Source organism: Colossoma macropomum, unplaced genomic scaffold (assembly GCF_904425465.1).
Source record: "Colossoma macropomum unplaced genomic scaffold, Colossoma_macropomum, whole genome shotgun sequence".
Taxonomy (NCBI): domain Eukaryota; kingdom Metazoa; phylum Chordata; class Actinopteri; order Characiformes; family Serrasalmidae; genus Colossoma; species Colossoma macropomum.
This window is the reverse complement of record NW_023494809.1, coordinates 17,681,279-17,705,622: the sequence shown is the minus strand read 5'-3', so window position 1 is coordinate 17,705,622 and position 24,344 is coordinate 17,681,279. Positions and strand designations below refer to the sequence as shown.

General features: G+C 39.2%; 2 protein-coding genes across 3 annotated transcripts; both read right to left on the bottom strand.

The window, feature by feature from the left end:
• Positions 1–891: 891 nt before the first annotated feature.
• bmi1a (bmi1 polycomb ring finger oncogene 1a) lies at positions 892–7,726 on the bottom strand. 2 transcript variants are annotated; one of them, XM_036558480.1, is made up of 11 exons: positions 7,312–7,726; positions 6,280–6,372; positions 4,725–4,859; positions 4,533–4,629; positions 3,908–3,963; positions 3,709–3,759; positions 3,402–3,507; positions 3,255–3,300; positions 2,360–2,458; positions 2,106–2,186; positions 1,038–1,415 (listed from the first exon to the last, which is right to left on the bottom strand). In XM_036558480.1, exons 3-11 carry the CDS (start codon positions 4,840–4,842, stop codon positions 1,095–1,097), a joined length of 975 nt encoding a protein of 324 aa, XP_036414373.1. In that variant the 5' UTR covers positions 4,843–4,859; positions 6,280–6,372; positions 7,312–7,726; the 3' UTR covers positions 1,038–1,094. The 2 variants fall into 2 exon arrangements, with proteins under 2 accessions (XP_036414372.1, XP_036414373.1); XM_036558479.1 differs by lacking the exon at positions 6,280–6,372 and having other exon boundaries at positions 892–1,415.
• An 832-nt stretch (positions 7,727–8,558) lies between these two features.
• Positions 8,559–15,150, bottom strand: commd3 (COMM domain containing 3). The gene is made up of 8 exons (XM_036558482.1): positions 14,988–15,150; positions 13,006–13,117; positions 12,855–12,918; positions 12,727–12,761; positions 12,299–12,359; positions 12,159–12,215; positions 12,009–12,071; positions 8,559–8,739 (listed from the first exon to the last, which is right to left on the bottom strand). Exons 1-8 carry the CDS (start codon positions 15,121–15,123, stop codon positions 8,680–8,682), a joined length of 588 nt encoding a protein of 195 aa, XP_036414375.1. The 5' UTR covers positions 15,124–15,150; the 3' UTR covers positions 8,559–8,679.
• Positions 15,151–24,344: the final 9,194 nt, after the last annotated feature.

Below are 24,344 nucleotides of genomic sequence, written 5' to 3'. Positions count from 1 at the left end.
TGGAGAACCTTTAAAAGTTCTACACAAGTTAAAGGGTTTTTCAAGCCAAGAATCACTTTAGAACTTTTATTTTTAACGTGCCAAAAGGGGTTCTTTGGAGGATGCTACTGAGGAACCACAACTACTGTCCTCAGAAACCTTTTAAAAGTTGCAAATATAGGAATTGTACAGCATTTAAGAAGGTTTTACAGGCTAAGAACAATTTACAAAGCTTTTTTTTTAAGAGTGTAGTGAGGCCTGAAACGTTGAAACATTTTCTTCCAGAACATGAAATAATAATAATAATAATAATAATAATAATAATAATAATAATACCCAGAAAGTGAAAGTGTAAAACGTTTTATTTTGATGTTTTATACTGTGCAACAGTCACAATACAACAAGTTACTCATACAGTTGACCAGTGAGACACATGAACACTGCAGAACTCAGAACCTGCGGTCCAGAGAATGAGAAGATTGGGGGTCTGCCTGTGCACGCGGGCCTCTTCGCTGAACTCAACACGTTAATTGTCATTTTTCCCCTCACAAAATTTCGCGCAAGAATCAGAATATGCTACAGCTTAACGTTAAATTTTCACCCTAATTTTTTCTCTAACGCATACAGGCCTTTATCGTCCTTTAAAATGAACTAAATATATAGATATTTTTCCTTTGATACAGCTGAATATAATCAGGAATGTTTAGTAGGCCTAAACTACCCAAGAAAAGGCAAACCAAAAGTCATAAAAGTCATGCTTTTCGAGAACATACACGCTTAAAAATACAATTAAGCAAGTTTTGGATTCTTTTGTTTTGGGAAAAAAATAGAATAATAAATGAAGACCAAAGTAAAAAGACATATACATTATACATACATATATATATATATATATATATATATATATATATATATATATATATATATATATAAATCAGTCTGTTACGCAAACAGCTGCAAACACGGTCACTTTGCAGCCTAAAGAAACGAGGCTCCAGCAGATCTGGTGAAATGTGCCACTTCCACTATGTTAAAGTTACACGTGTAGTACGTTGGATGTTGATAACCATGAGGATACAGAGACGCGGCATCGGCGCGGAGACCGCCGCCCCTCATCACCCCGACGACGTGGAGGAGCCGTTAAGGGAGGGTTTGCGCGCTTTGCTGCCAAAGGTGAACTGTCGACTGGGGCTCGTCATGGAGGAGCCGTTGACGGGGTTGGAGATGTGGGGGAAGTGAGGGTGCGGGGACTGGAGCGGCGTGTTCGGACTGGGCAGCGGCGACGAGGTGGACGGCGCTCCGGCTGGACTGCTGGCCTTGTCGCTCGCGGAGTCGCTTTCCGAGCGGTTGGCGCTGTTGAGACCATCCTGCGGGTGGGCGATCTTCATCTTTTTGCAGTTAGGCCGCACCCGATACTTCAAGGGCAAAGGTCCGTTCTGTGGAGCGACCGATCAGATTTTTGGAACGTCAGCGTTGTTGCCAACAGCGCTGAAGGGGAATTCCACCCGATTCTCGAAACTACCGAGTAGTTGGATCGTTGAGAGGTCGTTCTGAGCGGTTTGTGTGTAAAATGCTTAGGTCTAGAATCACAATCGTTCACAGTGGTGGTGACAGGAACCAGACGTCCACTTCTAAAAGCTCCCTCACAGAAAGCTATGAAGTGAAATGGTTATGAACAAGCTGCCTGTCGCCTGAGACTTTTTCTTGCAACAGTTCTGAGAAGGTTTTGGCCTAAAACATCTACACTAGAGGGACATCTACACAGTCAGCAAACAATAACTACTGTACAGGTACATTTTTGTTCATCAAGGGACAAATAATGTAAATGGACCACCAAACAGTGCAACACTGTTCTGAAGGTCCAATTTTTTCCCACTATTTTACCACCATCATTTTGGATAATAAACAAAACAGCTATATTTGTGTTGTAGACATTGTGACCCTGGCTTCTATCATCACCACTGTAAAGAAATACGAGTCTCCACAAGGAAGCATCTCACTTCAAACCACTCTGAAAGATTTTACATTTCAACCACTGAATTTTGCAGATTTTTTGAAAAACTGGTGGAATTGCCCTTCAGTATGAATAAGTTAGCAGGCAGGTTTTTCTGGTAAGGTCTACTTACCCTTCTCCATGTGTAAATGTAAGCAATGTCCATTAACGTGTAGTAATCCTTCAGAGGTTCATCCTCATACATAACTTCAATCTGTGAAAAGAAAGAGTGACATCATATGTTACCTCACAGACTTAAAGCTGGAATTCTCTTAAATTCCACAGGGAATTTGTGAAAATGAAAACCACAAACAGAACTCTGGCTGACAGTAAGTCAACAAAGGCAGGTTATTTTGTCAAGCCAAAAAAGTCTGGAAATGAGATTACCTGGAAAGTACAGGGTATATCCATCTTGCTTCGCAGAAATTTCCTCAAATGCATCACAGTCATGGCAGCAGGACACTGCAAGTACCGCTTGTTATTTACCTTGGAAAAAAAAAAAATCAAAAAGAAAAATAAATACAGACAATTGGGCAGGGAAAGGTTTGACAAGTGGTAACAAATAACAAATGGACAACAATGTGGCTCAGAGCACTGTTACACACTGTTAAACAAGTGAGCTAATAATTTACCTCATTAATTCTACCTTTTAAAGGGGGATATTCCAGTGATTTTTTTTTTTTCAAAATTTCAACCAATTAAATGGTTAAGTTGTAAACAAAGTCACTCAAGAGTGGTTTTGGTATAAAATGCTCCTTTCTAGAGGAACTTGATAAGTCAGAATTGTTCACTGTGGTGGTGATGGGAACCAGACATCCACCTTACAGCTCCCTCAGAGAAAGTTAGCACATGAAATGGTTATGAATACACTTCCCTGAGATTACGGGTTATGGTAGTTGAGAGATTTTGGCAAATTTTTTTGTTTTTTTTTAATTGCATTCGTGGCAGAGAGATACATGCAGGCAAAACTATCGAAAGATTCACTACTTTTTTAACAATCATGATCATCACCATCATCATCATCATCATCATCATTACTATATAAAAAACTCAGAAGATACTAGTCATTTTGGAAAATGTATAAAATGGCCATGTGTGTTGCAGACATTGTGACCCCTGGTTTGTATCAGCAACCATTTCACATTAAACCACTTTGAAAGACTTTGTTTACATCTCAGTGACTGAAATCTGCAGATATTAAACAAAAGGCAGAATTTCCCATAATGTTATATTAGTGTTTAATATTACAAATACAGCCATCAAGACATTGTAAATATTATACCTCTTCTTTTGTCTGTTTGTCCTCTGCATTGCTTTGCTGTTTGGCCCTGAAATAAAAACAAAAATCAACAAAGATTAAATATTAAATTAAATGAATTAAATCTAGGAATTACACATGACCAAAAAGCTCAAAAAAATTAATTTTTACCTGGGGTCGAAGAACTCGATTGAGAGACTGATAATCTCATCATCTGTGATGATTCTCTTGTCCTCATCCGCAACCTCACCTCGATCTTCATTGGACCCATTTGCAGCTAAAAAGAAAAGAAAAGAAAAGATTCATATTCATATGTATAAATGAATTGGAAGGAGTGTCCAAAAATGTACACTATTTTTCTCCTTCATGGGAAGAGAATTGTTATGAATGACTTTAATGACTAACAGCTACTAATTCTTATAATATTTGAAGGGGCTTATCTTTAGACAGTGTGGATACACAAGTTAAAAGGATTTACCATCTACTGATGGATGTTCAGCATAGAAATCTCTCCTCCGCTTCATTTCATCTGCACGACACAAAGAGCTCTCAGTCAGGATGAACACTACCAACTGATTAAACCCATGTTATATACAGTGTTCCGGACCAATCACAGCACTGTTCCACACATATCTACATGCACAAACACCCATCCACTAATATTTAACGCTACTTACTTTTGAAGAGCCCTGGAACCAATTTGTACACGATGTCCTGCAGAGTTTTGTCCGACCTGAGACAGTGGAAAAATTTAGGAATATTTACATGGTCCACAAGTTCAATTAGCTTAGAGTCGAGTGCTTCTAATAGAATACCAATGAATGTCTCACACACAGTTTGAATACACAATCATGTGCAAAAGTTTTGGCACCCCTGGTCAAATCACCTGTTTTTGTTGTTTTTCTAAGAGAAATCAAATATGCATCCTCTACGAAAAACACACCCCTGCACATTTTAATGTGCTCTTTATTTGCTGAAATAAACATACTGGGGGAAAAAATGAACATAAAATGTGCCCTGTGCAAAAGTTCTGGCACACGATTTAATTTCTTTCCTTTATTGCTTTAGCAAATAAATAGAAGTGTGCTTAGAAAATGTTTTAGAAAAACAACAAAACATGTAATGTGACCAGGGGCGTTCAAAATCATGACTGTAAATGCCAGTAATCCTAATATTGACTTAGTAAGAAACTACAGAGGACAGGAAAAAACTACATTGTGCATGCTCAGCAACAGCCACTGTTCCTTCCTTGTCAATGCATTTATCAAAAGGAGGAGTGGAAAAGAAAAGCAATGTGCTCACCTAATATTGAGAAGAGGCTTTGTTTTGTGGACCTGGACGTCACATATGGGGCAGTACTTGCTGGTCTCCAGGTAGCGGACAATGCACATTTTACAAACTGATAATCCGAAAGCAAAATAAATCCATTAGAGCTGTACCTGAGACATGAAGCAGAACATCACTGGTGGACGCAAGCCTTGAGCAGGTACTTACACGAATGCAGGCATTCTATGATTGTGGTTGCATCGATGAAGTATCCACCACATAACACACACATCAAGTGTGGATTCAGCTCTGTGATCTTGATCCTTGTTGTGCGATGCATCGTCATGGAAAGAAGGTGAACTCCTGAGGGGAAAGGAGCACACCAGAAGGTTGGCAGACCATAAGGAATGATCTCATTTGTTCTCCATCAAATGTGCACCACTAGTGGGGCCAACAATACAGTTGTCTCGCATTGGTTTTGTAGGCTGAGCGTTGGTGCCCAGACAGCGTGGTGAACGGAAACAGCCCCGTTCTCCCCTGCTTCTCTGTCCTGATCCGGCATTTAACTCGTATTCCCAGAATTGCTACTTAATCGACCAGAGCTGGGAGATGCTTTCTGTTTCTATAGCAACTTCGGTCCCTTCCACGTGGCGACAAATTAAATCGCAGCCATGAAAAACGCAGCGAGCCTCTTCTGAAGAGAGAACACGCGAAAGCGACCCTTTCCAGCCAAATCTATCCAGTATACGATGTTCCCTCAACCAATCCAACAAGACGCTCTTAAGCTACGCAATTAGGCAAAAAACAGATGCTACAGTCAAGGGTCAGTTTTCCATCTCCGAGCATCCCATCCTAATGCGCGCGACCGCTGGCTTAAAAAAACAGACACGAAGACAGAAGTCTGTTCAGAGCAAAGCGTAAAACGGCTCAAATGAGGACCAGTTTGTCCCAGGCTTGGCAGCAGAGTCCAAAGGTTGCATGAAGATTTCAAAATTAGATGATCCTTTTGCTGCCACTAATGTCATAACCTCGATTATGGACTGTCATCCGGATATAAAGACCAAATTAAGGCGATTGTAAGAAACAGACATGCCTTTCAAAGCAGGCAAATTGTGCCTGACCTTCACCAATTCAACGTTATATCAGATCAGAACCTCCAGCAGAAGCCCACAGTGTTCTACTGCGCTGGTCACGCTGATTGCTAAGGCAGAAAAAATGAAGAATAATCGCTGAACAGCTGCATATGAGCCAAAGAGCGGCCATGTTGCACCGGTATCTGCCTGGAACCCTTGGCTGGGATTCAATAGGCTCATATGTGGGCCGTGAAACCTCGCAGATACCTGAGAATCCAGCTGCCCAAGTGCATCCCAACAGAAGGCACCACCAAACTGAAGCGCCAGTTTTACTTAAATTCATACAGTCAGAATAAGGCGTATAAAAATCACCTTTACTGCTACGTGATTTGGCTACGTATATTCCAGATAAGCAGGGGTGTGGTTCAGTAAATAGACGCCCCCCGCAACGTCGCTCTATCTATCCTAAATGACAAAATGCTGCGGGTGAAAACAAAGTGCAAAGTGCGCGCACGCATCTTGCACGCTGCTCAGGCCTAACCTGGTTAAGAAGCAAGTCACTGGAAGTCACCGCATGCCCATTGCGCAAATAAAGCGCATGTCACCTCTGTCTGCGATGTTTTATTTTAAGGTACAGCTACAAAAGACCAGAGAGGAAATAAACAGTTTTAAAAATAACACAATGTAGGAATGCGTTGTTTTAAACCTGCCTTGTTATCGGGCCATGGCTCATCCGACCCCTGAGGGCTGGGAGAGAAGACCTCCAAAAATCTCCAAGCCACAGTCAAAATATCAGCGAATGGCTTTAACAAATAGAAGCAAAAAGACTGCGTTAATAGACGAGCGCACGTGAACCAAAGGATGTGTTAACCTCATATTAGAACCAACATTTAAAGTGGGTGAAGCAGCCAATATACAATAAATAAGCACCAACATGAAGGTCAGTCAGCTTTTAAATAAAAGCGCAAAAACCTGCGCAATCGTTTCTACTACACGCTTGAAAGGATCGGAATAAGAGTAAACAAAGTAAACAAGGTGCACCGCACTCAGCCTCTTCAACCTCTTCCACGTGCCGAAATCTAAAAACTGCACCAAACTTCTCAAAATCACCAAAGCACGCGGATTTTAGCGCACGCGTTCTATACATTTTTATTCTCTTTCATCAATTTGCGACTCTTAATTTTAATCACACAAAACGCCAAACTGGTGCTCGAGCTCCTTCGCTTCAGCCTCCAGCAGCCCTGCGGCTGAATTTAAGTTAATCCAGGTCGCAAGCCAAGTTATTTCCACTTCACACAACCCGCATCGAGTTCTACACACGTTAAAGATTCCATATCTATAAAATGGAGAAATAGCGTTAGCGCGGAATAAGCAGAACATGCATTTGATCGCGCGCACATCTGAACCGACGCGGACACCCAGGCTGCCCAGAAGCGGATCAGCCCGACAATCACCAACAAAGCGTGTCGATCTGAGGAATAAAATCGCACAAAAGGGGAGTTAAACGTTGCGGGCGGTATAAAAGATTATGCGCAAAAATAAATAGCGACTAAAAATACAACTTAAAGCGCGTCTCCGAGCTCAAAACACGCATCCATGTTTAAAGCTCACGCGCATACATGCACACACACTCACTCACTCACTCACATGCACACATTGCTCACATGCACAAAACATACAGGACGCACGCGGTCCAAAAAAGGGCGCAAAACAGACAGACGCAAAACATAAAGGACGCTCACCTGGCAGCTGCGACGCGGATCCCGGAGAGCGAGTTTGCGAGTTTTTAGACCACGAAAGTTGAAGGAGGGAAGGAAAGAGGGAAGGAAGGAGGGAGGGAGGGAGAGAGGGTGGGAGGAGGAGGAGGAGGAGTGGAGGGGGGGAAGTCGATCAGCAGCAAACGAGTGCAAGCCGAGCGGCCATCTTGAAAACGGAACTGCTGCAGACGCTGTCAATCGCAATAAGCGCAGCAACGGCGCATTTCGGAATAAAAGGAATGCAGAAAAACGCCTCGCGCTGCCCTCCGCCTCGCCCGTGCCCGTATCCCCGCCGCTCGGAAAACGCTCGCGACGGCTCGCCTTTCGAGCCCGCGCGTGTTTGCGGAGAGCTGTGCGGAGATGGCCGTTTTTTCTGGCGGCCAGATTCCCCCCTCCACGGTCTCGGCGCTGATGGCTCGGTGCAAACTGACACCGTCCCCCAAAATGGCTTGCAGTCCGCCCGCCCCGCGCTGTCACGTGGTGCCGCTCCTTAAGGGCGGCCTGGGAATATGTGTCGGTGTATTAGGGAGGGAGGAAGGGAGGGCGACAGAAAGGTGAAGAACTGCGCCAATTGAAAATGCAAGCGCGATGCAGTTCTCATGCTATTTTTTGGTTTGCGCTTTCTGCGCCAGTGTATTTTGGTTATTCTTTTTTATGTCTAACCCGTGTTGTGGTTTGGAAAGATATTTTGTGGAAATGTTTAATACATGGAGAACTTCACGTTTCCGATGAAGAATAAGCGCGAGAACACATCTCTAATGAGATACCGAAGCGGGTAGATTGGCCCCGCTTTATTTGGATAGCCCCCAGTGGATTATCTGTAGGTGCTCAAATTATTAACAAACACTGTTGGGGTTGGGGTTAGTCTTAGCAACAGGGATAGGGTTATGATTAGGGAAGCTTAAGGTGAATTGAATAGAAAAATGTAAATGTAAGATCAGCATCTCCGAAGCGTGTCTAAATGAAACCGACGTTTTATATGAAAGGTTGAGGTTTCATTTATTAAATGAACAAGAAGAGCGCAGACTGGGACAACGGACACTGGTGTGGAGATCATCATAAAGAGCCCGTTCTCTTCACTGTTAAGCGGCTCCTGCTTAGAGTGCTCTAAAACTGATGGATCTGCTGCTTATAATTAGGCTTACAGCAATATATGCCCCGTAATATTAGGCTCAAAATTAATTATATGACATCTTATTGCTCAAAACGGTTCCAAAGATCACAATTTCAGCTCAAGCGTTTTCATCATGTTTTATTTTACAAAGTCAGCAACATATTAAGAGCAGAAAAGAGAATCCCACGCCGTCTCCGGCGGAAGGTGGGGTTTCGTCAAGGACGCCGGGGTGAGGGGTCTTACAGCTGGGTGGCTCTCTCCACGCTCTTCGCTGCGTCCTTCATCTTCCCCACTAAATCCTGGACAAGGTTCAAATCATAAGCGAATTTTTAATTCTCGCAAGAAAGACGATTTTCCACATTCTTTACCCCCATTTTTATTTCTCGTACGCTGGATAAATAAATATGTAGACAGACAGATAAGGCTGGGCAAGAGATAAGGGGACCTGAACTGAAACAAGCTCGTCTTCACCTTGCCAAAAATTAAACTCTATCTATTACTTGCTTTAATTCTCAAATCAATCAAGCCAGACCGTCCACATTTTTCCTCTACATGTTGTGAGCTGGGCTGGAGCAAAACAGTGTGGGGGTCCCCCAGGAACAGTTTGAGAACTTCTGCTTTAATAAACCCACATTTTGTTCTCCAATTTGCACAACTACAAAACAACGAACTTGATGGACAATACACAAAAATTTGGGGAAAAAATAGGCCTCATGGAAAGCCTTCTCATTTATTTATTCATTCATTCATTCATTTAGATAATGAGGTATATTCTCTCGTCCATATTCCAACAGCCCCCCCTTCAATGCGTCAATGGAGAAAAAGCACAAAAGGGACCACTGATATATTCAGGAAATGATGTGGAGCAGTGGTGCCCAAACTTTTTGTTCATATAACAAATATACAAATAAAGAAGGTAGAAGTTTCAAATTGAGTTTTTAAAAATACATAACATATAGACATACCTCAATACAATTTGAAAAGAAAATAAAAGAACTGAATGTTATTTACAGAATGAAAATGAGCTCTCTTATTGAGTGAGGTGGTAGGGCTACTTTCTGCTGGGCCAAATCAATCTTAGTGAAGAACAGCTTTAGAGAACAGCCCACGCTCATTAGAATGATCTGTAATGGGATGGACTGCCTGGGTGATCCATAAAACCCCCAAAGTTCTTAAGTTCTACACGCAAATAGGATTTTGCATGGCAAATATAATTTAGCATGACGTGCAAAACTTGCAGATGATGATTCGGACACTTCAGAAAGCCGGTTATTTCCTCAGTCAAGATTTCTTCACTACTCTGACGATCAGGCGTATAAATGTGACTACTTCACTTTCATGTTTCACAGGGCAAAAATAGTCAAACGATTTAGTTAATAAGAAATCATTTTAAATGTTTAACGGTTTTGAAGAGGCAGCCCGAGGCCTGGGAAGCCAAAACCAGACCGCGGAACAAGCCGTCAGCACCTAAATTAGCTTCACTAAGGCTTTATATTAATTGCATTGCAGAGAGTTACGCGCTTACCGTACTGCGCAACGTTCAAACGTGTTGAAAGTTGAACAGCGGAAATATCAGTAACCACACACGATTCAGATTTCTCAACGGTGACCTCTGTTCTGTGATGCCTGCGGCTTGATTTGATATTATCTTGACACATCTATGCATTAGATTTGGAAGTATGGAATAAAGTGAGTTTAATCAGGTTACTGATACAGTATTTGATGTACTCAAAGACAAACGCTACAAAACACATTTCACAAACTTGGGCTTTTTTTATCCAGACTGTTTGGTTTGCTGGCCAACACTAACTAGACTCATACTGCCATACTGCTTTAACCTCCATCATGATAAGCTTAACCCTCCTGTTATCCTCAAATTTACTAACATCTTTTAACCCTTAGGGTCAATTTGCCCCCAGCAATTTAAACCTCTGGGTAATATCAAAGTTCTGGTGGGAAAGATGCCCCCCCATGTCGTGTGAACTATCAGTGGTTCTCACATTACTACAGTTGTGATTATGTTAGGTTAGAGTCCTAAAGCAGAGGGAAATTTTTTATTAAGATTATAAAACCGCATGTTATAGTAACCTCAAAATCATCCAAAACAACCAAGACAAATGTGTGTAAAATATTGATATTTTTGTTTCATTCAGCTAAAATAGGGTCAAATTGACCCCAAAGAACAAAATGTGTGGAGGACATTGAAAACATCATGTTCATTGTGTGTTTTTCACAGTTATGCCCATTAAATTAGGAAATGGCATTAAATATAAGCAATAAATGATGATTCATTTATAGATGTTAAACACTGAATGGGGTCAAACTGACCACAAAGATAATAGGAGGGTTAATAAAACAGAGAGCTCATCACCGCTGTTTAGACCTTGCTGACTGCCTGTACCTTTTAGGATAGATTTTGAGGTCTGCTACTAGTTTATAAGGTTCTAAATGACGTTAAAGCTCCTGAACGTCTTTCTGTTTATGACCTTAGATTTGCAGATAAACTGTTAAAAAATGGGTTTTAACTTGAAAAAGTTAGTTACCAGACTGCCTTACATTTTGAGTTGCTTGAACTTTAAACACCAAAAATGTGTCAAATAACTCAAAATTTTAAGGCAGCCCAGTAATTTTTTAAAGTTAAAACCCCAATTGTTCTTTTAGCATCATGCTTCAGAGAAGGGGAACTCCACTGATTTTTACAAAAAAAAATCTGTATAATAGATCAGATGTAAAGTCTTTCACAGTGTTTTGATGTGAAATGCTCTGTTCTAGAGAAATTTACCAAATTGTTTATAGTGGTGCTTGTAGGAACCAGACATCTAGAGTTTATGGTTATGAATATGCTGCCTGATGCCTGAAACATTGTTTTATAATAGTTTTATAATAGTTTAAAACATATTTTAATTTCATGCATGCTGGAAAGTTACATGCAGGGTGTTGTTAGGCAAAATAGTCCCCAAAGGAAACACATTTTACCAAGTTTACCAGTATTTTACCATCAACATTACATATGAAAATTCAGGTATGGCTTCACTGGTGGCTTTGGATAGTAAACAAAAAGACTCATCACCACTAAAGAAATTTCAGTAAGTTTCTCTACAATGAACCATTTCACATAAACCTCTGTAAATGACTTTGTTTACATCTCAACCATTGAATTGGGTACCAATCAAAACAAAAACAAACAAAAATTGCTGATCCCTATCCCTTTTGCACCCTTCCAGCCTTTGGTGTAACCAAAATGAACAAGTTGGATGTCTACATCAGTTCAACTACAGCCTACAGCTTCTTAATTAGTTAGATTAAAATTTAATTCCATTCAAGGAAATCAAGACAATAGCTTAGCAAGACAATAAAATATATAAGAATAAACAATCACAGCCTCCTATACTGCTGCAAAGTTTGTCAGTGTGAGGAAGGTCAAGTGGAAATCTTCCTTAACTGCATCATCATTGGATCTAGATCTATAAGTTTACTTTATTTTAAACAGTCAACAAACATTTTTATTAAAATGTCTTAATATGAACAGAATAATTAGCATGATAAAGTCAACATCTTAAATAAGTACCTGCAGCTGCTCCAACGTACAGCTAAAATTTACGTCTGAAGATGTTCCCTCATTTCCACCATTCTGTAAAATGAGTTTTGTGTTATAGATAATGCAATGAAAGGAAATGAACAAACAACTCATTGTTGCATAGAATAGATAGTCACATACCTCAGTATTAAAAGAAATCAGGAAGGATGGTTGATTGACCTTATGCACATGGCCATTCTAATAAAAGAAACATCATAATTTAAGTTAAGATGCTATTAGTATTGTCATCTCCTTTTATAGTTAATATAATGATATACTACCTTTATGCAATATTCCAGGCGCCAAGAGGCATCTGTTATGTGAGGAGGGCATCTATCAATACTAAGACGAAGGCAAAGAAAATCATGTTAAAATTGGTGAATAGTTCATATTCCACTAATAGATTATTGCATATATTTTATTAACAACAAGAAGCTAATACAGGCCTTAAACAGGCTTCATTTAGTAATAGACAATAATTGATTATTGCATATTTCATTAGCACCAATAAGCTAATATAGGCCATAAACAAGTTACATTTGTTAATAGACACTGATAGATTATTACATAGTGCATTAGCAGCAATAAACTAATATAGGCCAGAATTTACATTTATCAGAATTCTACAAAAGACTGCATTAACTATTAATCAATACTGCATTCGTTGCTCTAGCAAATATTCACAATACAGTTTGTCTTCCTGACTCACCTTGACAACAGATTTTCCAGGTTTCTTTTATTTTTCTAAAAAGAAAGTTGAAAATAAGGCCATGAACAACATTACCCCACATATCATTCTGCGTGATTGAAAGGGGTGTGAATGAAAGGAGTCGTCACCTGGTATGATGTATAAAATGCGTCCACTCTCTCTGAATCAAATTTGACATCTTCAAGGCACGAACTGTCGAAGCAAATGCAGTTTATTTTAAGATGAACCCCGAAACCACTTTGGCATAATAGAGGTATTTCACGAAACATTAGTCATTACCTAATGGTTGACTTGTCTGCATTTTGCTTTACTCCTTCTAGTATAAACATTGTTGCTGCAACATGACAGTGTTTCAGAAGAGCCTGATCAATGTTCTTCAATTCTGGGTGATCTGTGACAGATGGAAACAAAGAACGATGTGACTTTAGCACTGGCTGAGATCATTTATATTTGCTTTGCTGCAGTAACAGCTTCTACTATTCTGGGAAGGATTTATACTAGATTTGGAACATTGCTGTGAGGATTTAATTCAACTGCGAGAGCATTAGTGAGGTCAGGTGCTGATGTTGCATGATTAGTTCTGGATCACTCCAACTCAGGTACAGGATGGAGCTTCATCACTCCACAAAACACAGTTCCATTGCTCTACAGCCCAGTGTAGTGGTGCTTCATACCCCTCTAGCCGACACTTGGCATTGGGCATGGTGACGTTAGGCTTGTGTGTGGGTGCTTGAGTCCTATTCTATTGGTCAGTACTTTTCTGTGGCGATTGTGCAAGCTGCATGTGTGCAACTGAACACCCACATCAGCAATGGGTGCACCTTTAAGGGTCCATATCCAACATTTTCCTATAATATTCTATTGTAATTCTTGTGTAGTAGGAAAAGATTAATACTTTTATATTGAAACTGCAGTTTGAAAGAACGCAGTTTTCAAATGGCAAGAGCTGCGATTTTAATTATAAGATCTTCATCAACAACAATGCTAAGTTTTAAGTTAGGAAATTTAACCCAATAACACAGAGCTTGTGATTTGCCTGTAGTATAGTCAGACCAATCAGCATGTTGTGTACATGACAAAACAACCAATCTGGCACACTACATTCAGCGGTCAAGCCTCTAACTCGAAAAAAAAAATGATACTATGAAAGTACATGAAATACTGTAAATGCTATGATACAATCTGAAAATATGTTGGGGGTCTTGGTCCAAAAAAAGGATGGATCCTCAGTTTATAGTAAATAAATACAATTTACATTGCAGCCACAATGTTGGTTAGAAAAACATGCAATTAGATATTTTCTCCCAATCATTTAGCTCGATTGTATGGGTTTATGTGCTAAATACACACACACACACACACACACTCACACTCACACTCACACACACACACTCACACACACACACTCACACACACACACTCACACATTATCTAAGCTGCTTATCCTTCTGGGTCGTATGTGGTGCTTGAGCCTATCCCAGCGGTCATTGGCCAATTGTGCCAAATACAGTCATAATGAATTTTTGGGCAAGTTTCCAGCCTTTCTTTATTAGTGTGCTGCATAAAAAATGACTTCTGCTCTGATTGGATGCCCTGTATTGCATCTCATCCAGAAAGCATTCTGGGCTGAAACTGAAATTCTCTTTATGAGTGGGCAGAGCTAATATCCAGAGCTGGATATATGCATGTTCGTTTTTGTGACATCACGAAAACAATTAACTCAAAATGGATAGCTTAGTTTCCATATATGGACTTGGGGGTGAACTGCACATTTCACCCATGTTTACACTACTCTAAACTCTTATTATAATCATGATTTGGGCTCTTTAAAGTAGCAATACTTAGCATATGTGCGTGGAAACACCACTAAAGCATAGCTTTCTGAACAGCTACTTCTAATTCTAATCTAATACTGTCTGGCTGAACAATTCCTGAGACACAGACGTCAATTTGTCCAACATTTAATGCATTTTGTTATCAATAGTGTTGCTGCTGCATGAACAAGCTACAACAGATGCTAAGTAGCTAGTTTAGCCAAATATTGAGGCAGTCAGGTAGATTCATTGAGCTGCATTAAAGGATTTACGCTGCTTTCATCACAAGCTGACAGTGCAGGGCAGTTTAGCAGCAGTTCATAAGTTGTATGCGTAAAAACACAGCAGTGCAGAGCCTGCAGCAGCAGCCAGACGGGCATCTTCCTCCTCCATGGCTGCAAGCAGACGGAAGTTCTCGAGCACAAAGGAGAGAAAGAGCCGTCTTACCCAGAGCGCTGTCGGTTCTGGAGGACAGCAGACTGTCGAAGGCCACTTCGGTGAAGGCGGTAAAGGATCTGAAGTCGAAACAAGCTGGATCCGCCAGCGTCTGAAGCCCCTTTACTACCGAGTCTGACAACTCCATTTTGTGCAGACGGGCTCGGCGCGGTCACGTGAGCGCGTCAGCTGATCATGAAGCTGGCTATGCGTTATCAAGCGTGTTAAACATTGACTGCACATTTCAGCGCTTTGTCTGCACCAACATCCCAGTTTTAACCTCATGAAAGGGCTAGTAGTGATCTGAAGAACTGAAAATAAGGCGCTAAAAACATCTAAAATGCAGGAGAGCAGATCCCAAGGTTGAGAAACACGGTGTTCAATGGATAAAATCAACCACACAACTCCGATAACCAATATCTGATAGCCTATATGGCCATATACGCCCATATAACATTAAGGGTTAGGCATCTGTTACATAATATATGGCCATATGCAGTGTACATACACGTAAGTATCAAATATTGGACTTACAACATACACATAATATATGGATCATACGTATATGTCTGATGGATGGAGGTGGATGAATACATGCATGCATATAATATGGATCACACATATACAGTATGTCCAATAGATGTCTGATACAAACAATGAAAGCTTTTTTAAAGCAAAAAGGAGAATACAAAAAACCGTATAAGACATTAAGCTATTACATCCACACATTAATATTTTTTTCTTTCATACATTTTTACATGTGTTACAGATATTTGATTATATATGTTGACATATGGCTGAGATATATGTGCCATACTTGAAAACGGACAGTTTAAGATACGTTGGCATATATATCACATATCTGTTCATATATGACAAAGTTTAAGACGGATATAAGGGAAGTTAATGTATGCTAACATGACGTTTGAAATACATATATTGCCACATCTGATTTCCGTATGGGATCGTAGACGCTTACTGACGTCATCAGAGCTTTTATGTCTACTGTAGCTTCAACCTGCAACATGAATTTCTCAGCAAAATTAGCCTAAAGTCAAGACAGCCCAATCCGAATGGTCTCGCTTCTTGTTAGGCTTGGCTAATTGAGAAATCCTGTTTTGTGAAATAGCCCCTGGTCATGTGGACCGCAGTATAACTGCCCCAACACTCGGGGTAGAATCTATTGACTTAATCACAGGTTTTATTTGGCGTTAAATCGGGAGTATTTATTCTAGCAACCCGCAAACAAACGTGTCTGGTGGATACAGTTAAGCTGACTATTGTAAAGCTGATCATTCCTTGCATTTCAAACCATGACATCAGTGAAATAGTGAGGCAGTATTTCTGAGGAAAACTGATAAATTGAGCCTAAAGTGAGGATTGCTCAACAACAATACCCCTTACCTCACCTCGACTGGCTTAAAATATTTGGCTAACCGAGTAATCCCGGTCATCAACCCTCTTTCTGGAGATCTGCTTTCCTGCAGTTTAGTTCTAGCCTGCATCTAACACGCTGAGCCCTCTTTACCAAACACTAATACATTTGATCCAAGGACCCCTGAAGACGTTCATTAACTGCAGAATGTGGTTCAAACTACACTCCACATGAAGATCTCCAGGACCGGGGTTGGTGACCACTGACATACACAGCCATCCTGCTCTTATACTCCTCAGCCCTGTGGATGGCTTGATGTGTTAGCTGGTGAGTTGAATCAGTTCATGGTGCGCGGTGTATGAGGCTCCCTGATGAAGAATCGTGGTTTAAACCAACCCTTGAGTTTCTCCCGTCGCATGTGGACGAAATCAATATGAGATACGGGATTACTGTGATTATGATTATAAGGCTGTTCGTGTAGACAACGACTAACCTATACAGCTAAGACTAATCACAGTTGACTAATTCTCTGTCTTGAATAAACTACTGTTTGGTCCAAACTCTTCATCTTCTGTCTGTTCTCGTGAAATCGCATTTCTAAAACTACCTGAACAGATAGATTGAAGGTGTTTGAGTTGGATATCGAACCAAATAGATTTCATTTCAACATCTGAATGTTTCTAAATATTTCAGAATATTTGCAGTAAAGTGAAAAGCTGTCTGTAGCGTCCAAAGGTTTTGAAATATTTAGCATTAAGTCTGCAGAACGGAAAATGCCTATAAAATAGTTTGCTGTTTAACTTCACGGCACTGGGTTTACTGATTACGTCATCATGGTGAATGAAAAGCTCTGCAGTAAACCGGGATAAGCACATATTTCAAAATATATGCACCTAAAGCTATGTTATGTACAGTATTAAATCTTGGACATATATGCATAGTATATGAACCACACATATATGCCTGATAGGTGGGTGAACACATATGTGCATAATATATGAGCACATACATACTGTCTGCCTGATATATATCATGGATCATACAAATATCTGTGATAAAAACACCGACAGACTTTTTTAAAGGGAAAATTCAAAATAAAATTTACCAGCAATCACATGCAATTAAAAAAAAAAAACCTTGCCATTATATAACATGAAGCTAGCGTATATGAGTAATATATGCCATCTATATATGATTAATGCTCTCTGTCATATCTTGTTACACATTTATCACTGAAATATATGTCCCATATTTGAAAGTGACCAATTCAAATAAGCACATATGTATTGGATATGAGGGAAATCCAGATATGCTAATATATGTCACACTTAAAATCCATATGTTGCCAAATGTCAGATTTCCGTACAGGTCGTCAATGGAGCTTCAATCTCAAAAGAGGATCTAAAACCCGAAGTAGTAGTTTTTGTAATTTAATATATTTTTTAATAAAACACTAAAACATGTGCAAAAGGCTCATGCCCAACGTTGTTTTTAGGCCTCTGTGGCACTCACAGCATCAGAAAGCAACTCACAGCATCAGAAAGCAACTTATTTAGGCTCTATAAAATAAAGAAGCTAGTAAAAGAACCAAGTGCTCCACGTTTTTAATGAAATTGCCCGTTTTCAGATGGTAATAAAGGACTGCTGTCCTGTAAAAATGCGATTTGATTCAATGCAGATGCATTTGCAGAGCTATGGATGCTGAAAACGTTCATTGCAAACCTTAATCCTGTCATCTGCAGCAAACGTATGGACCACCTTACAGAACATATGTGTTCACACAAAGTTCAAATAAAACCCAAGCTGACTCAGGTGTTGAGTTTACGCCAATGATTATGGAAATTCAAATGTTCAGTTTGAAATAAAAAAATAACTACAAAGCCTTGATAAAGAAAAGCAAATTCAATTGCCGAGTGAAAAGTAATGAAGCTTTCAGTGGTTTGAGTGAACTAAGGCAACCTCTAGTTTTAGGCCGTCAACAAAAACGAGATTCCCTGGTATATAACGCTGGTCACGATTATGCGCATATATTTTCCCTTTCAAGCTGAAAACTTCTGTATATTTAAAAGGTTAGGATGTAAACAAGGTTATTCAGGGTGGTTTCACAGTGGTGGCGATCGGAACGAGACATCTGAAGAGTTTAAAGCCTCTAACAGAAAGTTATTATGAAATGTTTATGAATACGCTGCCAGTAGTTTAAAAGTTTCGGCCTCAAACGTCTTTAAAGAAACACATCCACGGCAAGAAAACGTTTTTTTTTTCAGATTTACTATTATTTTACAATCATCAACATTACGCAGGCCTAGAAAAATCCAGAGTGTAGGTTCGCTGCTAGTTTTGATTTGTAAATAAGATGGATATATTTGTGTTGAAAACATTATGACCCCTGGTTCCTATCACCACCACTGTAAAAAAATCTGAGTCAGTAAGTTTCTCTACAGTGAACCATTATACATCAAACCACACCGCACAACTTTGTTTACATCTCATAGATTAAATTATTTAAATTTTTTGGATGAACCATCAAGGAAGCCTTGAAGAACCATTTACACATGTATGTAAGGATGTACCTTCTTAGTGTATTGTCTGTCTTTTTGGGTCTCGGCCCACCACAAACATTACACTTTGGCCAACCAAGGCAAAACGTTTGGGCACCCCTGTTTCAGATTCTCTCTAAAACACCAAAACGCCTTCCATGACCTTTGTTTGAGGCCTACGACGAAACGGGTTGGTTAGATTGGCATTAAAACCTTTTGTCACATGGTGGAGGCTGTAGAATATGCATGATGGTCGATATTTATGTCTTACACGCAGCTGGATCCACACCACATGTGGAGAAGGAAAAGAAAACATTTTTTTTACTGAGTTCGCTGGCCTGAACTCGAAATGCTTATTAATCATGGCTTGTTAGACTGGCGCACAGATGGAGGGAGAAATAAATAAATAAATAAATAAATAGCATATTTAATACACTCAACGTTGAATAATTTATTAGATTTTTCAGAACTAACGAGGTCGTGAGTGAGTCTCAGAAAGAAAGATAAAAAACTCAACAGACTGACTAAAATTAATTACGTTACCTATACATTTGACACCACTGTAGCCCACCCAATTCAATTTCAATTTCATTGTATACTGATATGCTGAAATATAATATTTTAAATGACGCCTATCAAACTGTCATACTTAAAAGGGAATCCCACCAATTTTTCAAAAAGTCTGTACAATTATTTATTTAGATGCAAAGTTATTCAGAGTGGTTTGTAGTAAAAGTGACGTTATTTCACTGAAAACTGTCTAAAAGTACCCTTCAGAAAATGAGTAGAAGTAAAAAAATATCAGTTCAAAAGGGAACCGGTTTTTCCAAAACAGTCCTGCATAATTAATGTATCCAAATGTAAAGTCATTCAAAGTCGTTTGGTTTGAAATGTTCCACTCTAGAGAAACTACTGACCCTGAATTTTTCACAGTGGTAGTGATAGGAACCAGACGTCTGCCCCTAAAAGCTCCCTCACAGACAGTTATGACATTAAATGGTTATGAATGCACTGCTTGGTACTTTGTTTACGATAGTTTTGAGATAATGTTTCGCCATGAAGTGTATTTTTAAAGATTTATTGATGGCGGAGAGACACATGAAAGGACTTATAAGGCGAAAAAAAAATCCCTAAAGATTTTGGGTGGAAAATGGGTGGAAAATGGGTGGAATTCCCCTTTAACAACAGTTAAAGGTATTATAGAGAGATATGACTCTACGTGAATTTCTGACCCCAGAGCAGCCCTCTTGTTAATGGCCCAGAGTTTCAACAAAATGCCTGTGACAGATTGGTACAGGCCTCCAGATGAATCTCCAGCCATATTAACTGCAGCTCTCAGCAAATGTTTTACAATAAGATGATGACAGGCTGATTCACTCAGGTTGAAATAACCCGTTTGCGCGCTCTATTGCTTTATTAGGGGGAGGAGCTCGTGTGGGGAAGTTCGCCGCACCTGTTTCACAGTCATGCCTCCTGAGGTGAGACAAACACTGTAGAACTTCTTCTTCCATCAGGTCCACAACTGCGTGACCGCTGCCTTTAAGAAGATCCCAGAACCTTCCGGTACAGACCACAGTGACGCTAATCCAGCTGTGTCTAAAATGATCACTTTGAAAATAGAGGTTAAAAGGGTTCTCATATCGACAAACCACCTTTGGTCACCTAGAACATTTCAAAAGACGGTTATTTAAAAAATCATATTTTGTAAATGAGATGTGCAAGTGTGAAGAACCTTGCTGAAGTTTAAAGAACCTCCATGTAATGTAAAGGTTTTATACAAATCGAAGATCTTCCCTGGAATCCAAGTCAAGAACAATCTAGGCACCTTTATTTCGAATAGAATAGAATAGAATAGAATAGAATAGAATAGAATAATATGAATGAGCTCTCCACAATCTAAGCAAATTAAATGCATAATACACCCATTTTGGGGGCCAAAGGCTATGAGAGAATTTAGATGCTCTCCAAACAAAAACATCTCCAAAATGGTAGATTTACAGAAGAACACTTCCATTACATTCAGTACAAGTTAATGTAAAGAGATTTTAACCCAAGCCATTTTGAAGCATTTCTATTGGTCTATTCATCATGAAATTTTCACACAATGTAAAGGACAGTTGCTGTATTCAAATGAGGTAGAAAAATAAATGTCGATAAAAAATGAGAAACGTTGTTTTTTTGTTGTATTTTGTTTGTTTGTTTGTTTGTTTTGGATATGGACGACATTATTAATACAAGCATCAGCAAATGCTGAGTTGGAAAAATAAGAACATTTCTACCGTTTAATTGTAAGTTAATTCGATTATTAAAATCGTCAAAATCAACCTTTAACCATGAGTTCAAGATTACATTTCCCAAAAGCATCGCTCTGTAAACAGCATCGAAAGATTTATCTTCATGCTTTTAACTAATATTATCTTAAGGCGTAGCTTTGCTAGCATTGCATTGGGCCTACTTTAGAGAAACTAAACTACAGGATGTAAATCTATATACTAAATTCCTGAAACAAAACAGTCCCTCTGAGCTCTTTATAAAACCTTAGTGAAAAGGAAAATGCCAGGCCTCGGCCTTCTTTCCGGGCATAAACTAGTGGGCTGCCCAAACCCTGGCTCGCGGGCCAAAGTTGGCTCGTGAGGATGTTTGATTTGGCCCGCAAGAGCGTTACCGTCACCCCCTCAACGCCCCCACACCACCACCACCAATGACAGAACAAACATATTTATGTTTTATGTAACTTAGATTATACAGAATTTAAGTCACATACAGTAAAAGTAAGTTAATAACATAATCTAGTGTCATGCCATAAACCTCAATTTCAAACCAAAAAGAGCGCCACACAGCACCCAAAAGGGTTCTATAACTTGTAACAATAGCTCCTTTTGGTGCTAAATTAAACCATTTTCTAAAGAACCATAAGCAGAGAACCATTTTACAATGCGAAGAAACATGCATGCATTCAGGTGGTTCTCTATGTAACCATCACCTTCTCTAAAGAACCCTTCAACTATTTTAGGAGTTATTTATTTACTTATTTATTGATTTGATTGATCTATTTATTTATGTATTTATTCATTCATTCATTCATTCATTTATGCATGCCTTAGAGCCCACTACAAACATTGCAGTTTTCCCCCAAAACAAAAAGTGTAAGATCAAACCACTTATACAACCCAAAAAAAAACAACAAATTGTCATTTTCCTCTTTTATGAAGTCCCCAGTTATGTTCAGATATCATCAGATGAGGGTCGTAACCAGCTCAATTTACTCAAGTAAATTCCTAGAGGGATTGTACTATCTTGGGTATTTTCAAATGATACATAGTTAGTCTACTTTTCAGAATAATTTACGCTCTGTTCCTAATTCTCTTTTTAGGTTAATTTTCACTGTGTTGTGTTGGTTCAACTCCTGGACAGCTTTGACCCATCACTTAGGAGCTTCAACCTTTATATTTTAGACCTCAAGAATCAAGAAGGAGAACAGTCGCGCCTTCAGTTCTGATAGATGCTGGATGTAATAAGAAGCTCCTCTGCAGCTCTGTATGTTACTAAGTAATTAAAAGGGAATTCCACCGATTTTTCGAAAAATTCTCCGTAATTCAACAGTTAAGATATAAACAAAGTCATTCAGAGCGGTTTGATGTGAAATGGTTCACTTATAGAGAAACGTACCAACTCTGATTTCATTATAGTGGTGCTGATAGGAACCAGGGGTCCCTGTGTCTACAGTGCAGACATAGCCATTTAATTTACTACCCAAAACCACCAGTGAACCTGTACGTGTCTTTTGAGGTTTTAAATGTGATATTGATTATGCTAAAATAATAGTCAATTAGAAAAAAATAGCTTTTCTTTTGGGCACTATGTTAAATCCTTCATGTATCCCTCCAAAATGCATAGATTAAAATACATTTTAGACCAAAACAGCTATCGTAAAACAATGTCTCAGATATCAGGCAGTGCATTTATAACCAGTCTAATAACTTTCTGTGGGGGGAGCTTTTAGAAGTGGACGTCTGGTTCCTATCACCACTACTGTGAACAATTCAGACTCGGTCAGTTTCTCTAAAACGGAGCATTCTGTACCAAAACCACTCTGAATGAGTTTGTTGACATGTTAAGCATTTAATTATGCAGTTTTTAAATTTTTTCCCCCTTTGAGCTGATATTTTTGTACTTCCACTCATTTTCTGGAAGGTACTTTTAGTCAGTGTTTCAGTGAAACAACGTCACTTTCACTACAGTGTGGGTTTCGGCTCTGCACAGCTGTGAAGTCGAGTTGGAGTCACTATTGGAGTTTTAGTCAGCTGTTTATTATAAAGCCACTGGATTAGCGGCTTTCCGTTTCATCACAGCTTATGATCAGCTGTGGCCCAGCGCGTATTTCCCTTCAAGAAGGCAGAATAGACATTTACTAAAAATGAAGTTTCCACTGAAAAAGCGGAAAGTCAGCGTCTCTGAGAGTCTACAGGAGTTCTATAGGCCTAAAATAGCTTTACAAGACACGAGATATTATACTTTTACTATTATACTTATACTATTATACATACTTAATAATTCATGCTTACTACAGTTACTCAAAACGGTGTCTATATGCCAGTCATGCTTTTTCCACCTTTCAGTTCCAAAACATGAACATCTTTAAACTGGTGAAAAAGTCGTTGTTCTTGCATTAGACACGCTTCTTCAAGTGCGTGTTGGTTTAGGCTGATATAATACAGTGGGCCTCGATTAAAGGGAAATAGACTCAATTCAAATTAAACCTGTTTCCAGAGCAACAGCTGCCGTTTGAAACTGTTCACTGATTTCAGTGTTCAGAGCTCAGATTTCCTCAGCATTCGCCAGCAAAAGATTAATGAAGGAAAAATTATGGATCAACTGAAGATATGTGGAAAACCCAAATGTTTAATCCCAACCAGTTCTGACATATTACGGGTGGTCTATAATATGCATCCAAGAAAAAGAAGAAGAAAAAACGATGAAATACAGTCATATGTGAAAGTTTGGGCACCCCTGGTTAAATTCCACGTGTTGTTGATTTTCTAGGTGAGAATCAGCTAACACATCATCTACAGAGAACACACTACTGCACATTTTAATGCACAAATCTATTTTCTTAAGATCATGCAACAAATTTGATGGCATATAAAGCATTAAACACCGTGGTCACACATATACTCATAAAAGTGACTAATTTTACCATTATGTTCAGTATATTCTATCATTTATTTGGCTAAAGGCCTAACAAACCAAAACTACACGTATTTTATTGGCTACATTCCCCATAAACACTCCCAAAACAGCCTTAGTCTCAATAAAAGGCTGGGAAAATAGCATAAATCATATATTTGCAGAAGCAGTGCTGATTACACATGTGTCAGTTCTGATTAAATCTGACTGAATCTGACCTCAAAAAAAAAGGAGTGGACACTTATTTTCTTGCAGATTCAATCATCGATT

Excerpts from the sequence above, each read along its gene's own strand:
- bmi1a (XM_036558479.1), bottom strand. The coding sequence starts at position 4,842 with ATGACGATGCATCGCACAACAAGGATCAAGATCACAGAGCTGAATCCA. Across the intron at positions 4,630-4,724 it reads CATAGAATGCCTGCATTCGT|TTTGTAAAATGTGCATTGTC; the intron begins GTAAGTACCTGC and ends TCGGATTATCAG. Across the intron at positions 3,964-4,532 it reads AAGCCTCTTCTCAATATTAG|GTCGGACAAAACTCTGCAGG; the intron begins GTGAGCACATTG and ends CCACTGTCTCAG.
- commd3 (XM_036558482.1), bottom strand. The coding sequence starts at position 15,123 with ATGGAGTTGTCAGACTCGGTAGTAAAGGGGCTTCAGACGCTGGCGGAT. Across the intron at positions 12,762-12,854 it reads CATTTTATACATCATACCAG|AAAAATAAAAGAAACCTGGA; the intron begins GTGACGACTCCT and ends CTTTCTTTTTAG. Across the intron at positions 12,072-12,158 it reads TGATTTCTTTTAATACTGAG|AATGGTGGAAATGAGGGAAC; the intron begins GTATGTGACTAT and ends CTCATTTTACAG.